The following is a 15,449-nucleotide window of genomic DNA, read 5'->3' on the forward strand; positions in this document are numbered from 1 at the left end:
GACATTCATGCACACTTGGACCTGGAAATTTTGGGGCTTTCGCAAAATTTTGCGAAATTTTGCTAAATTTGCCCGTTTTATGCTCTCGGGAACATGTATTAATGCAATTGGGGGAGATTTCAAAGTGAAATTTTTGTGGCTTTTGCTGAAATCTATGGATTTTGGCAAACTTAATGCGTGAAATGCACTTTGGGAATATTGCTAAAGCAATCTTGTGGGTATAAGCAAAGTGATTTGAGCATTTTTATCTTCCGCTTGTGCGATTTTGGAGAAATTGCAGAGATTTCTTGGTGTTTTGGGTATCAGAAGATGATACGATCACATACGTATGCAGTATACTTGCCGGATAGCTTCCATTGAGTTAATGTATTGCTGATTATTCATGTTGCAGCAGTCTTAGTGATCATTTGCAGATTTAGGATTGGTGCATATGTATTTTTGGTGATATTGCTGAAGTGGGAGTTACCTAGCAATGGTGTATGCATTTAATGTATGCTGAAATTGCAATCATACTGCTGAAAGTCATTCTTTCTACTGCTGTACATGTACTTGGACTGAATCTTGCTATTATTTGCTGAAAAATTGGGCTGAAATCAACTGAATATTCAACTCATTTTTGCTGTCATAAATTGCAGCTTTGAATTTCTAATTTATTGCTGAAAAATGGCTGCAAATGCTTCTAGCAGCAATGACACTAAATCCCTCTTTGAAATCAAGAGGTTTTATGGCACTGGCTTTGACTTGTGGAAGGATAGGATGCAAGGCATTTTGTTTCTCAAGGACTGTGAAGACGCTCTCTCGGAGACTAAGCCTGCAGCTATGAGAGATGTGGATTGGGCTAGACTTAATAAGAAGGCCATTGCATACATTAAGATGGCAGTGTCTAATGATGTACTTACAAACATCAAGTGTCTTGACACAGGTTATACTGTGGAAAAAACTTAAGGACACTTATGAAAATACAACTCCTGTGAATCAAATATATCTTATGCATAAACTTGTGAACATGGAGTTGGATGAATCTAAGCCAGCATCAAAGCATTTGAGCACTTTCATAGGGGTTTTGAGTCAATTGTAGGACTCTGGTTTGGTGGCTTTCGAAGATAAATTAAAAGCTATTTTCTTATTGATGACTTTGCCTAACAGCTGGGAATCTTTGGTTGTGTCACTTAGCAACAACCCGCTTTGACTTTTGATGGTGTTAAGAGGTTCAATCCTCTATGAAGAAATCAGAAGAAAGTCTAGTGGTGAGAGCAGTCGCTCAGCTTACCATGTAAGAGGCAAGTCTGGAAAAAGGGGTAATGCAGCCAGAAAAGGTAAAAGCAGAAGTAAAAGCAAGAGCAAACAACAAGATGTCACATGCTATCAGTGTGGGCGTAAAGGGCATAAAAAGCCTGATTGCTGATACTTCAAGAAAGAGCAAGAAAGAAAGAAAGAAACAGCAGGGTAAGAAAAAAAAGGATGATAAGAAAGATGATGACAACTCTTCCTCAAAAGAAGTTGCAAAGGAAAATGTTGCATCTAGTGTGGTCATTGAAGAGCTTCCTGACACTGAAGAGATACTTGTTGTAGCCTCATGTAATGATGCAGATATTATGGCAGCAATAGGTGATATGCACATCACCAAAAAGAAGGTAATTGATGCCTTACTTTCAATTCATGATGGGCTGTCACAATCATGGATAGTGGACAGCAGTGCCTCTTTTCATGTTACTCCCTTTTTGGAGTCATTTTCTGAATACACTGCAGGTTGTCTAGGCAAGGTTTACTTGGGTAATAACTATACATGTGAGATAGAGGGTGTTGGCACCATTCACTTGGCTCTTGAAAATGGCCAAGAGCTGATTTTGCAGGATGTCAGATTTATACCTGGCATAAAGAAGAGTCTACTATCAGTTGGGTAGCTTGATGCTACAGGGTATTTTACTACATTTGGTGGTGGATCCTGGAAGGTCCATAAGGGCTCTATGCTGATTGTTAAAGGCAGCAAAAGGGGGACTTTATATTACTTGCATTGTAAAGCATTACCTAGCAAGTTCTTGGCTGTGGCTGAAGTCCATTCACAAATGGAGCTTTGGCACAAAAGACTTGGTCATATGAGCCAGAAAGGCCTTCAGGTTCTCTCCTCTTTAGGGAGATTTGATGTAAAAGGCTCTGGTCTCGAATTTTGTAATGATTGCTTATATGGAAAACAAGTGAAGTCTCGTTATTACTCTAGTGTCATTAAGAAGTCTAATGCTCTTGACCTAGTACACTCTAATGTGTGCACTATGCCTATTAATTCGTATGGGGGTGCACGGTACTTTGTTACTTTCATTGATGATTTCAATAGAAAGTCATGGATGTATATACTTAAGAGCAAAAAGGAAGTGTTGGACTCTTTTAAAAAGTTTCATGCTTTTGTTACCACACAAAAAGGGCTTAAGTTGAAAGCCATAAGAACAGATAATGGGGATGAGTATGTCTCAAAAGAATTTAACAAGTTTTGTGAGATGCATAGCATTAAGAGGGAGTTGACAGCCCCTTATAATCTTGCATCAAATGGCATGGCTGAAAGATTTAACCGCACACTTTGTGAGAGAATCAGATGCATGCTATCCACAGCTGATCTCCTGCAACAGTTTTGGGGAGAGGCTCTTAAAATTGCAGTTCATGTATTCAATCGCTCCACCAATCGTGCATTGGAAAATGGCATTCTTGAAGAGGTTTGGTCTGGCAAACCTGCTTTATATGACCATTTGCGTGTCTTTGGCTGTGATGCCTTTGTGCATGTACCTATACAACAAAGGACCAAACTAGACATGAAATCCATCAAGGGCATCTTCATAGGATATGGAGATGAGGGAGAGATGGGTTATAGAGCTTGGCTTCCTCAGGGCAGGAAGATAGTACGCAACCAAGATGTAGTATTTAATGAGGCAAAGTTGCTGAAAAATACTACATATGGTGATCTTGACAAAAAGAAGGTCAAATTTCAGCATGAACAGCTAGCCATTAGCTGAAAATTCTGTCCCTTTTGATGCTGAAAATGAGCAGCAACCTATTGTGCTACAGCCAAAAGATCATGGACAGCAAATAGAGCACAGGATGAAATAGAACAACAAGAAGAACATGCAGAAAACTGATTACAGCAGCAAGAAAATGCTGAAAATCAGCCACCTGGTGATGGTGTACACATTCCTCAGGATGTAGGCCCACTGCTTGATAATATAGATCATTGGGTAAGACGGTCTACACGTGTCAGAAGGCAGCCACAGAGGTTTCAGCCGTCTTTGGATTGCATTTTGTTAACTGATGAGGGTGAGCTGCTAGTACCATGAAGAGTATACCTTATGCATCAGCCCGTGGAACTTTGATGTATGCCACGGTTGCAACTCGCCCTGACATTGCTCATGCAGTGGGAGTTGTTAGAAGATTCATGTCTAATCCTAGCAAGCCACATTGGGAAGCAGTGAAATGTATCTTCAGATATTTGAAAGGTACACAAGAAAAGTGTATAAGCTATGGAAAGGGTACACTAGAGTTGCAAGGATTTTGTGATTCAGGCATGGCAAGAGATCTTGACACTAGGAAATCTACCAATGGGTATGTTTTTACTTTGGCTGGTGGGGCTATCTCTTGGTGTTCAAGATTGCAGAAAATTGTGGCACCAAGTACTACAAAGGCTGAATATATTTCAGCCACAAAAGCTTCTAAGGAAGCTATTTGGCTTGGCCATCTAGTCAAAGATTTTGGTCTTTCTTCACGTACTCCAGTGCTTGGTTGTGATAGCCAGAATGCAGTATGTCTGGCTAAGAATGCCATATTCCATGCACATACCAAACACATAGATGTTCGGTATCACTTTATTCGACAGGTCTTGGATGATGATCTTGTCACACTAACTAAGGTCAAAACCCAAGATAACCCTGCAGATGTTCTCACTAAGTCTCTTGCAAAGGCTCAGCATGAGCATTGCATTCGTTTAGTGGGAGTTGGTTAGCTTAAAGGTACCACTTCGGGCCTTTAACTGGGAGGTTGTTGGGTGTAAAGTCCCTTCGTCTCCATGTAAATAGACTTACGGGTGTGAACACACCCTTAATATACCCTAACATATAAATACATTCTTTTATTCTTTGTGTACCATCACAACGGTACACCTATCTCTGCGTTTACTTTCTCTAACTCTTAGCTCGGCTCTACTCTTCGGCTAATGCCTTGATCTCGCACACCATTGCGCAATCTCCCCTTCACTTTGCTCTTGCTCTTGTTTCTCTACCCTACATTTGCATTTTTCTTTTCAGCCCTGCCTCTTATATTATAAGCTGAGTTGCTGCCTTCTCCACTAGACATACATCTAATTTCTTCATTCAAGATAGAACCCCTCACCCCATCATATGAGAGATTGGGGTTATTGCTGAGTGAAACCACTAAGATCTCCCAAGAGTCAAGCAATGTCATGATCAAAAGATCGCCCTCAACTTATCATCAAAGCCCAAATTTGCATCTTTGAGCTTAAAATCCCTGTAAATGCACTCAAGTGCTTAGCTGCAAGCTTTGACTCATCCAATCGCATATTCACCAACTTGCGCATTAAATGCACCTGATTAACAGCTGAGGTGATCTCATAAGTAGTTTTCAGCTTCTCCCATATTGCATAACCTGTATCTAAACCCTTAATGTCTGTCAGAATGTCATCAGTGACACCCATCTTTATGTAAGCCACAGCCTTTTTATTTACTCTGGCCCAATCTGCATCAGACATTAGTGCGGGTTTATCTTCCTGCAAAGCATCCTCACAATCCTTTAGGAACAAAATGCCCTGCATATGGTCTTTCCAAAGGTCAAAGCCATGACCATCAAACTCTTGATGTCTGAACTGGAAGAAGTTGAAGCCATTTTATCACGAACACAAGAGTAAATGCATTAATCTGCAAAAGCACAAGCTGAACCAGCAAAATACACTGCTGTTCTTTCTCAATCAGAAATAAATCTCTGCTGTTTGTGCATGAAACAGCCACCACACGGGTTAAAAATGCAAAAATTTACCAAATTCTGCACAAATCCCCAAAATTTCAAGTCCAAAATTGCATAAATGTCAACCAATCTAACCCAGCTGAGCAAAACTTTGCCAATACATGAAAAGCCCCAAATTCTTGGGATCCAATGTCAGGAAATTTTGCTCAAAGTAAAATTCTGACTAATTTGGCAAAATCCCCAAATTAATTGAGGTTACTGCTCGCAATGTCTGCAATTTCTGACTCGAAAATCACTAACAAGCATAAGAGAGTCGATTCTAGGAAAAGCCCCAAATTTTTGGCTCAAATTTTCACAAATCTGAGATCTATGCCTCCAGCGTGTGAACTCCCGCTAAGGCAAGTGGTAATTGAAAAATTAAAGGAACTTTTTTTGTATTTTTAGAAAACTGATGGGGGGTCCGTTGACCGTCGCGTGAGTGACGCGATTGACGTCTGTCGTTGGTTCCGTCTGCCGGTAAGGTCGTCGCCTACCCGCTTCTCACTATGCCCAACTCCTTGTAGTCGTCGCCTGGTTCATGCCTGCTAGTCGTGTTCAACTGGTCCACCATACAAATGCCCAGTCGCCTAGTCATTGCCTAGTCAACTGCCCGTTACGTTGGCCTTCACATCGACTTGCAGCCATCGCTTGCAGGTCGACGTGTAGTCGTTTGCCCGTTGCAGTTGTCACTTGATTTCTCTGGCACCTAGTCAGCTAGACCTGACTAGCCTCCTGCCTCGAGCTGCCTCTACGACCTGTCAGCTGCGCCTTGGTCCTCAGAAGCGTGCAAAACCTTGGGCTCTGATACCAATTGTTGGGTGAAGTGCACAACTAAGAGAGATGGAGGTCGAGCAGGAGTGAGCGAGAGTGTGACGGCTGGAGAGAGAGTGAGCAAAGTGAAAGTACCATTCAATAAGAGTGTGCCAACAATGTGTTGGTATAAAATGTATTTATACTTAGGGCACGTAAGGGTGCATTCACATGTACAATGTGCGTATACTATACACAAGGGTTAAACCAGGCCTTTATCCATGTCATCCTGCTAAAATCGTCAACAATAAGCATGAGATACAAACTCCCCTTAGGGGACTTCATCCACACAGTCCACAAAGATCTGTAGAAACAAGCTCCAAGAGTACTGAAGACCGCCTCAAAGCCTTGCCAAGAATGGCATCATGATGTTGTTTTCCACGAATATAGGACACACAAGGCTACTAGCTCACCACTATGTTTGGCAAACCTCAAACAAGTTGTCCCCTAGACGCCTTTTGAAAGTGGTCATAATTACTCCAGCAAAAGGAGACCTCAACTTGTAGACTCCATTCTTCTCATAGCTTATAGAAAGCATCTTTCTTGAGCCACGCTCAAGAATCCTGAAAGAATCTGTATCAAACTCAACCAACATGCCAAGAGTACAAATCTTGTGCACGGAAAGCAAATGGTAACCCAGACCTGGCACATTAAGCACCTCAAAAGAAGTACCACCACGTCCATTTGGAATCAACTGCATATCACCCCCTACCCTGTATGGAAATAAAAGAACTCTCTCTTATGAGAATCTGCCCATGCAAAGGCTGCAAATGGGCAACACCTACAGAAGAAGGTGAAACCGGTCTATGACTCACATAAAGCGGTAGTTCCTTCAATTAATACCTGATCTTTTCACACACACATACAAACAGAGACCTCACTCCCTCGCTCAACACTAGATTGGCCCCGAAGACCGGCGCCCCTCTCGGTATTTCTTTATCAATTAAAAGATGGAAAGTTACAAAAATGAAATGTTCCAAAATACGTAACATGTGAACAGTTGGTTTTCATCTTTTCTAAGTAAATCCCAGCTGCATAAGGACAGTACAGCATGACCAGAACAACATCCCTTTTAGGAAAGCATTTTCTGTGACCATAACTCAATTCTCAATGATTCATGTGCAGAATTACAATCTGCAAAACTCTGTATTTACTGTTTTTGCTCTCCAACATATCCAAAACAACATCCCTTTTATGCTGGCATCATTCCAGCAATAAAACAGTCCCACAAACAACACTAAATCAGAGCTAAAAAGCCATGTTCCTATGTGGCATGGTCATCACTTTCTTTAGTTCCTGCATTGAAGAAGCCATCAGCTGCTTCTAAACGTGGATAGTGAGGCTCTTGCCTCAACAGAAGTTCAAAGAAAACACAGAACTATACATTTGATGGAATCAGCACATCACGCAGAGCATTTCCTCTAAGAATAGAGAGAGAGTTGACCACAGGGAGCAAGCTCTACCTCTGTACATGAGTCAAAGACAAAGAAGTACTCTCCATAGCTAATAAACTTGTAGCAATCTTCCCTCAACTCCTCAAAACTTCATTCTCAAATCTGACCCTCATGCCTATTACGTTTTTTTTAAATGCTCTCTCTCTCTCTCTCTTGGGAATTTGTACCATACATGTAACAATTTTCCTATTTAAACCTTCCGGTCTAAAATTCTCCATGATCGGTGCAAAATTTGACCTCGGCACAGACTAGAGAATAATTCTCAAGCAAAAACGAAGATAATGACGCGAACAAATTTTAGGGTTCAAAAATAGTAACTCCCTAAATTTTAGGGATGGTGACCCTTGCATTCCTCAAGTTGTTCTGAGCAACTTTTATCATTGCAACCACATCAAAAAGTGTAATGTGGCTTAGTTACGGTGACTTTTATTTCATGAGCATTCTTACATGTGCATCTTCTATCTTGGCCAGGCTCATTGTCCGGCACCATCTCTAGTGGCTAAGCACACAATCCCAAACCACTGGCATTCTATTCTTCAATGCCCATTCAATATGGAACCGGTCCTGAGACTCAGACAAACCATTAGTCCAATTTTTCCCAATGGCAACCTCTTCTAGCCATGCAAAGATCCTAGCTTAATCCAAGAGAACTCTGGGGGTAAAAAGTAACAACCAAAGAAAAGAAAAATAAAATATTTATATAAGTAAATAAGGAAAGCAACTGCAAAAAGTATCACCACCTGGTGACAGAAGGGATCATGTGCCGAGAGGTACCACTATCAACAATCCATTCATGGGGTAATGGAGCCATCAACGTAGCATCAGAATCCTTCGGGGTCAATGCCTGAACCACCTCCAAACGGAAGAAAGTTGCTGATGAGGAAGCGGCCACGAAATCCCTTGAAGCCTTCTCCTTCTTCATGTCCTTCTTATCCTTGTCAAGGCAAATCTTCTTCCAATGACTTGTCTTGCCACAAATATGACAAATAGAGTCCTTCTCTTTGTCCTCTGGTTTATCGTCCTTCTTCTTCTTCTTGTCCTTCCCCTTCTTCTGAGAGGACTGACTTGTCAATGCCTTCAACTTGGAAGCAATCTGCCCTTTAAATTGTTCCTCTTGGTCCAAGACCATAGGAACCAACTCCTGTCGAAAAGTCAACTCCCGCCCTAAAGTAATCGAGGCGGAGCAAAAAGCATCAAACCTAGGCGGTAACTATGACAAAAGAGTTATCACCATGTCGTCAGATGTGATCACCTTCCCTGCATTCTGAACCTGCATTTGAAGTTGTTGCAGCTTGTGGCGCGCGTTATGATGCTTGCCATCTTGGAGTCCTATGATTTGGCGGAGCTTGTACAGAGGCCATTGACTGTCCTGCATCAAGAGACGAGTCAAAACTTTTTGTAGATGATTGTGCAGATTTGGCAAAGGCCCAGGCACATTGGAACAAATTGAATGCTCGCATTTGCTCATTTCTCTTCCTTTCATGTACCATAGCTGTGATTGTTCATATTGAGCGCTTGACGATGACTAGGGACATATGGCTAGAGCTTGATTAGTTGTATAACCAAATGACTGTTATGAAACGAGTGTCTTTGGAGGTGTAGATGAGGATGTTGAACCCTAACAAGTCATCTTCTATGCGGGAGCATGTGAATTTACATATAGAAGGGTGTAATACAAAGGGGTTATTTACAAATTGAATAGAAAAGGGTTATGTTTTATTCAAGAAAACTTTAGAGATAAGGATATTTATAAATAGACCTTGAACGCACGTGATGTAGAGGATATATATATAGTAACTTCCTTGAGATTGCACGTAAGGTCCAATAGGTCTACTTATCATCTCTTGGAGCTTGTTGGCCAGCTCTATCTTTACATCTGCTAACTCTTGGCTTGAGTCAACACTCTTTCCTTTCTCTTCGTTACTCTGGCTAGATCTCTTACTAACAGTTGTAGCTCTCTTTGAGGTTCTAGAGATTGCACTATCTTGCCTTGTGGCCCTCCAGCCTCTCTCTTTGAGCAAGTCCTCCACATGTATGGCTTCTTCAAAGATCCTAGCTAGCACGTCCCTTTGCAAGTTTGAGTTGCTCACCAAGGCCTTGTAAAGCTTCCACTTATGAATGCAGCAAAGATGTTGAGATGGCAAGCTCAACACATGCGGACATTGATGATGGACTGCGTGGTTAGATGGGTCCACACGTCTACACTTAGCATGTCGGTGGTCATTATGACTCTCACATGGCCACTGACTCATTACTTATATTCAGGTTGTTACACCTATTTACAACTGGTATAATTATAGCGCCAGTCGACTAGTGTAGTCAGTTATACATTGTTTGACTTAGTAGGGCACTTTCCTTTATGTTGTATCTTATCTATACTTTGTGTACATTGTAAAGTGTGTGGAAGAAGAAGAAGAAACCAGCAAGAAAACGTTTTGGCCTCCATCTCTCTTCTTGTCTCTTGATGAGTGAGCTTCTCCTTGTGCATTCTGTGTGTGTTCGATGCAGCATCTTAAGCAAGTCCCCCACCACGTGATTCTTGACATGGTATCAGAGTCGTGCCACACGCGGAGGTTCTCGCCATTGACCTTCTGATCTGATGGAAGAGCCGGTAGGATAGGCACCTTCTAATCCATAATCGCCTGAAACTCCATGTCGGCCTTAGAAGACATCTTCACTTGAAATGCCTGCAAAAACATAAAAACAGCCCCCTTTGACTGTAGAATGCGACCTACTAGGGCTCTTCTCCACTTGTCCCGCACCTACTTCACCCACTTGAGGCGATGAAAAAATAAAATCTGCAATTGAAGACTCAATGTAGCATTCCTCCATCCCAAACAGCAAAAATCCGCAGCAAAATCAGCACTTTGCTTCTTTCCCACACATCCACGCTCACCTCAGCCTTCTTCCAATGCACAGCCCTCTTGCTTGCCCTCGCATGCTAAAAATGTAGCCTTGTGTCATGCTAATAACTCCTCTTCAAGTCTGCCCATGATCAATCAGTCCTTGCATTGTTCTAGTACAATGTTAGAGTGCAGCAGTGCGGAAGCGTATGACCGAGACTAAGAGAGAGTGAACACGAAAAAGGGGGGGGCGGGGGGAGAGAGAGAGAAGAGAGCACAAATCTGCAATATGAAGAATGTTGAATAAGGAATATAGATATGTATATGGGCACAAATTGTATGTCTGCACATCTCCGCCTCGATGATGTCACCTTGTTGTACACCTCGAAGTCTGCAACAATCAGTACGATCACTGCCCCAAACTGAGCCTAGAATCTGCAACCACCATATATCTGAAAGTGTGCTGAAAATCTGCTAAATATAGCAAAAAATAGGGGCAAGACAAAATAGCAATCAGCCTGCCAAATCTAGTGGACTGCAAGAAATCTAGCTGACTGTTGACGTGGCATCTTGCAATAAATGCAATGACTGTACAGGCTGTTCAAACTGCTACATGGGCATGTGCCTGTCTAAGGGATGACCAAGTGACCATATCTCTAACAAGTTCAGCAAATCATCTTTATCACTATTGTGCATTTCCAGCTCCTATTGACACCCCAACACCCAAGCAACAATTTCCAGCCATCAACCACTTTAGGAGGCTATGTTAGCAACAAATGCAAGCCATCTACAACAGATTCCACAAATGTTAGTTTAGGACATAAAATCAATTAAACCTCTAATCCCAATAACATCAAAAGTCCTTTCCAAGGGGAAATTCAACGTCCCTAACCATCTCTCCTAGGTACCCTACTAGCACCTATCCGCAACAACTTCAACGTATGTGTCAACGTGAGACACATCTTAGTTAATCTCACATGTGCAAAACAAGTGTTACCACTTGACTATCCAAAGAGCATTTGGAATAGTTGTGCACATGTCAACTGCAAGTTAATTTGGGCATGGTGACGATCCAAAACTTAACTTGGGTAGTCAGGGACATTGACAAAAATTGTTAGGGACGGGTACTTGTGGGTCAATGGTGACAATCTTGGACTAGGACAATAAATGGTCCTTGAAAAATGACTTGTGGTGTCATTTGGCCCAAGGAGAAACAAACATTTAATGTCTAGACTAAGGCTAATGAAAGTTAGAACAGCTTTCAAGATCAAAGGGCTTAGCAAATTAAATGTGGATAGACAGTGGTCAATTATTGGTTAGGAACAAGAGAATGATTAATTTCCAGCCATCAATCAATGGCTGGAAATTCGAGTTTAGAGGCTGAAATTGCATTAGAGTGTCACTTGGCAGTCAAGGAGAGGACCTGCCATGCAAACTGGAGGAGGGTTGTTTGGGGGCTGGCTGAGGAAGAGAGGAGGCTGATTCCACCAAGGCACTTGCTGTAGGAGGGTGCTCAGCCACAAGAGGAGCAGCGAGAGACCAGGCCATAGCACCAAAAAGTTGTCCAGCAGTTGGCAACAGCCTCTACAGGTTTAGAATCTGCAAGTGACAGCATTCTCTCTCCTCCAGGCAGATGGCAACTGCATTAATTCCAGGCTTACTGCAGGGGCAACAGCAAATTAAACAATGTCAATTTTCTCTCCCTCAGCATATTCTCTCTCTATCTAGCAAATCCTCAGCCTTTCTCAGGAGATTAAAGGTGGACAGCAGTTCAGTTGCTGTCAAAATCCTAATTTTCTGCAAAATTTGGGTTTCTTACCCAACTTGCAAAATGTGCCCATTGATTGGAAGCCCAATGATCTAGCAGCTGCAATTGAAGAAATTACAGCTGATCTAAAGAGGATTGCACATCCACATTTGATTTGACCTGCATGCAAGTGTTCCCAATTCCCCATACGTGGAGAATATCTCAGCTAGAGCTGTCCCAAACTGCTGTCCACCTACTACCAGCACCTGCTATCTAGCCTCTCCTTGCTGTAGGAGACTGTTTTGTGCCCCAAAATCATTGCTGTCCATCAGGCAACTGCTGTTGCCCTCTTTCCCAGAGTTTTCTACACCCAGAAGGCTGCATTTATTGCTGATTACCCCTGAGCAACTTGTGTTCATTGTCGATCTGCTGATGTCATCTGCTGGCAACCCATCGTCAAGCTGCATTTTTAGCAAATAGCTTCCGCCTACTATCTTTTGTATCAGTCGCCATCTACATTTTTAGTTCTCTCTCACCTCATTACCCGTCTATCACTAATCAAGCATCCACTGCTGCAATTGCTACTGCTAGACACCTTCAAAGACTACCTTGCTGTGTTTTGAGAACCGTTAAGAGTACAATACACTCTCCAACTCATACTCTGCCCCGGTCCTCGAGACTTGGGAATTCGAGGGTCAATATTCATTCACTGCATAATGTGTTTGCTGCATGGGCATTGTATCAAATTCATTCATTTCATTGTTCACTCTGTTCATTGTCTCTAAGCTACCCTAACCCTAACTATGTTCTATTATTAGTTTGTGCTTTGCCGTACAATTGTATTTGAGTTTCCGTCTTAGGGCATTTATTTGCATCTCCAACTCCTCTTCCAGCTCACCTCATCCCCAACACAAAGCTTTGAGGCCCATTGTTTCATAGCAGCATTCTCTAATTCTTCATTCATTCACTCTTCATTCTAAGGTCTCTTCTCCTTGAGTTCTAATGTTTTTATTGAGTTCTTGTCGTACACTTTGAGTTCTCGTTCTTCATTCAAGCATTTCTTTACAAGCACAACTCTCTTAAATACTAATCAAGGCTCAAATCTCATTGAAGTAGACATGGAATTTAATGTTCCACAATCTTGCCTTCAGGCTTAAACTTTGGCAACATTGGACTCGCTGCATGATCTGGAGAATGGATTGGCTCAAATCTTCGTTAGTTGAATATAGTACGTATCACAATCTGCCCAATACAACTGAGTGAAGTGATGAATAATATTATATTGACACCTATTTGAAGCATCTAAACAACTTATATCTTTCTTAACCTCACACAGCTGCCAATTGTTCTCCTTGCCCTTGCATTTGCTCAATTCTCCTCTTCATCTTCTCCTTTAAGTTGACTAACCTTGAGTTCTTACTCTAATACTCGTTCAAACAAAAGAGCTCATTACAATGGTCATCGGCCCATATTTAATTAGACTCTTTATAATGGCCTGCTTAAAGCAATCATAGACAGTAACAAAAATGTAGCATGCACACTCTTTACCTCGACTTGACCTCTCAAATATCTACTCAAGCATGAAACTTGATGTCTGACACACACAGCAGTAATGCACCATTCAATCCTTCTAAGTTGGGTCAGCCATTGTAAGTCACTGACACATGACTCTCCCAAGTTCCTCTCCATGCCCAACAAGAAATCTTGATCAAAAAAAGCTAGTGAGGATCCGATAAGACAAGATCTGCATTAAAGCCCAAGGATCCAGCATGGATTGCTTTGGTTATGCAATATAGATGACCATCATGCTATGAAATGTATGAGGTTACTGTGCCAGAATTGGCATTCACGTGAGTGCATGACTCCTGTCCTAGATCTACTCTTTCAAATAGTTCACAATTGAATCCAAGTGTGCACTCACCGGGCACTGAATGTGTCTGTGCTGTAATCGTATCTCACCTCAGCATCGTAACAAGACAGCATAAAGCCCACATGTCCGTGCTGCAAAGCAACTTCAACACTTCAACCAACACAAAACGATTTTCTATGAACCATAGCCAAAGTTGCTGAAGCATGAAATGATGGCAGACCAAAAGTGGCAGAAGCAAGAATCACACAAGGCAGTGCGAGCTTGGACCTCACGGTTATAAACTTGGGCAGGGAACCAGAATCTGCCATGTTGAAGGGCCCAATACATTGACATCATCCAGGTATGGTGGAAGGTCTCCGATTTGGGCTGTGTGCCTGATTTTTTCTGGCAAAACATCAACGAGAAGGACCATATGCAACCAAGAGGCCACCTACAATGCTTGCCACTGCTGCGGCCAGCGAGCCCTCGATGGAAAGCCCCGCTGCGGTGCCACTCTGAGTATGCTGCTTCACCAACTAATTTGCCCCATTTTGCCTTCACGAGGGGCGCCCACAAGCGGTTCCGTGTGCACATTGCGCGGAGCTCTCTGTTGACGCCTGCCATGGCGCAGAGGCTTTCTGCCGGTAACCTGGACAGGATGTTCTCCATGGCGAGCTCTGGAAGGTGGAGCAAAGGGAATCCTTTTCTGGTGCTGGTGGGAATGGTGATGATGATGTCTTGGTCATCATCATCTTCCTCGTTCTGCACTCTCCAGCTCCTCGAACACATTCTTATTCTTCTGTATTACGGCGGCCTGGTGCATCCATGGACCAAGAGTTCGTGCAGGTTATTAGCTGATTCTTGCCATAAAGATAGGACACAGACACAAGAGCTCCCGAGGTGGACGGACCCAACAGTAAATAAAGTCAGAGATTACTCTGTTTTCTTCTTGATGCGTACGTAATCTCGTCATGTACGCCGTAGGGGTGAGCCACAAAATTACGTCTTCGTTTTAATTCGACATTGACATTGGCATTGGCATGTGTATTAAGAAACGCTAGCACTTGCGTTCGTTATCCTAACGCTTCGCGATCACGGGTCTCAAGGAAGCCTGTAACACTGTTTTTTTACCTCCCCTGCTCCCCCCACCCCCTCTCTCTCTCTCTCTCTCTCTCATCCTAGTGCATGTCTGAGAGAGCTCAAAGCTCATGTTGGATTACCCACACGTAAAACCAACAACAAACAAATATCAAACCACCATGTAGTCTTAAAATTGATTTCTTTTGTGAGCCATACCAAAACGTTAAGTCCATCACCCATTTGCAAACATAACCAAAATGCTATGTACACTCCGGGTCTTGCACTCCATCCAAAATCATAAAGGAGCCTCTAATCCATGGCCCCATTCTCTGCGCATATTTAAAAAATGTACACTTGCAAGAGGGAAAGAAATCAATGATATCTGAAAGACACTTGCACGTCCAAATTGTATCATCTAGTCTTCAAACTGTCTTCTTTTGCAAGCATTGCTATTAACAACAGCAAGTGTCCTCATTTTGCACATGCACGGGTGATGTAATTATAGTTGAAGCATTGCAAGCACACTTTATTTTTGTAGAAAACATGCAATGTGCTACAACAACGTAACACAACATTAGCAAGAGTAGATTACATGAACACACCAAACAACAAAAGCAAGTACATCAAAGGCAAAGAAATACGTTGGTTGATATTCATATTCAATTGATGCA

At 42.3% G+C, this 15,449-nt stretch overlaps 1 protein-coding gene across 2 annotated transcripts in view; it reads right to left on the reverse strand.

Moving 5' to 3' along the window:
* Positions 1 to 14,824, reverse strand: part of LOC148014342 (F-box protein At2g32560-like) — a 54,481-nt gene extending 39,657 nt beyond the window's left edge. Inside the window, exons 1-3 of one of the 2 annotated variants that reach the window (XM_087666202.1) lie at positions 14,636 to 14,824; positions 13,987 to 14,512; positions 13,771 to 13,850 (exon numbers count right to left, since the gene is read on the reverse strand). In XM_087666202.1, coding sequence (XP_087522328.1) covers positions 13,771 to 13,850; positions 13,987 to 14,487 — 581 coding nt within the window. In that variant the 5' untranslated portion in view covers positions 14,488 to 14,512; positions 14,636 to 14,824. The remainder of the gene's footprint in view (positions 1 to 13,770; positions 13,851 to 13,986; positions 14,513 to 14,635) is intronic. The other variant, XM_087666203.1, reaches the window with a different exon arrangement.
* Between the last annotated feature and the right edge of the window lie 625 nt (positions 14,825 to 15,449).

Source organism: Lygodium microphyllum, chromosome 25, assembly GCF_053477565.2.
Source record: "Lygodium microphyllum isolate KBCC chromosome 25, Lygodium_microphyllum_v1.1.10, whole genome shotgun sequence".
Classification (NCBI taxonomy): domain Eukaryota; kingdom Viridiplantae; phylum Streptophyta; class Polypodiopsida; order Schizaeales; family Lygodiaceae; genus Lygodium; species Lygodium microphyllum.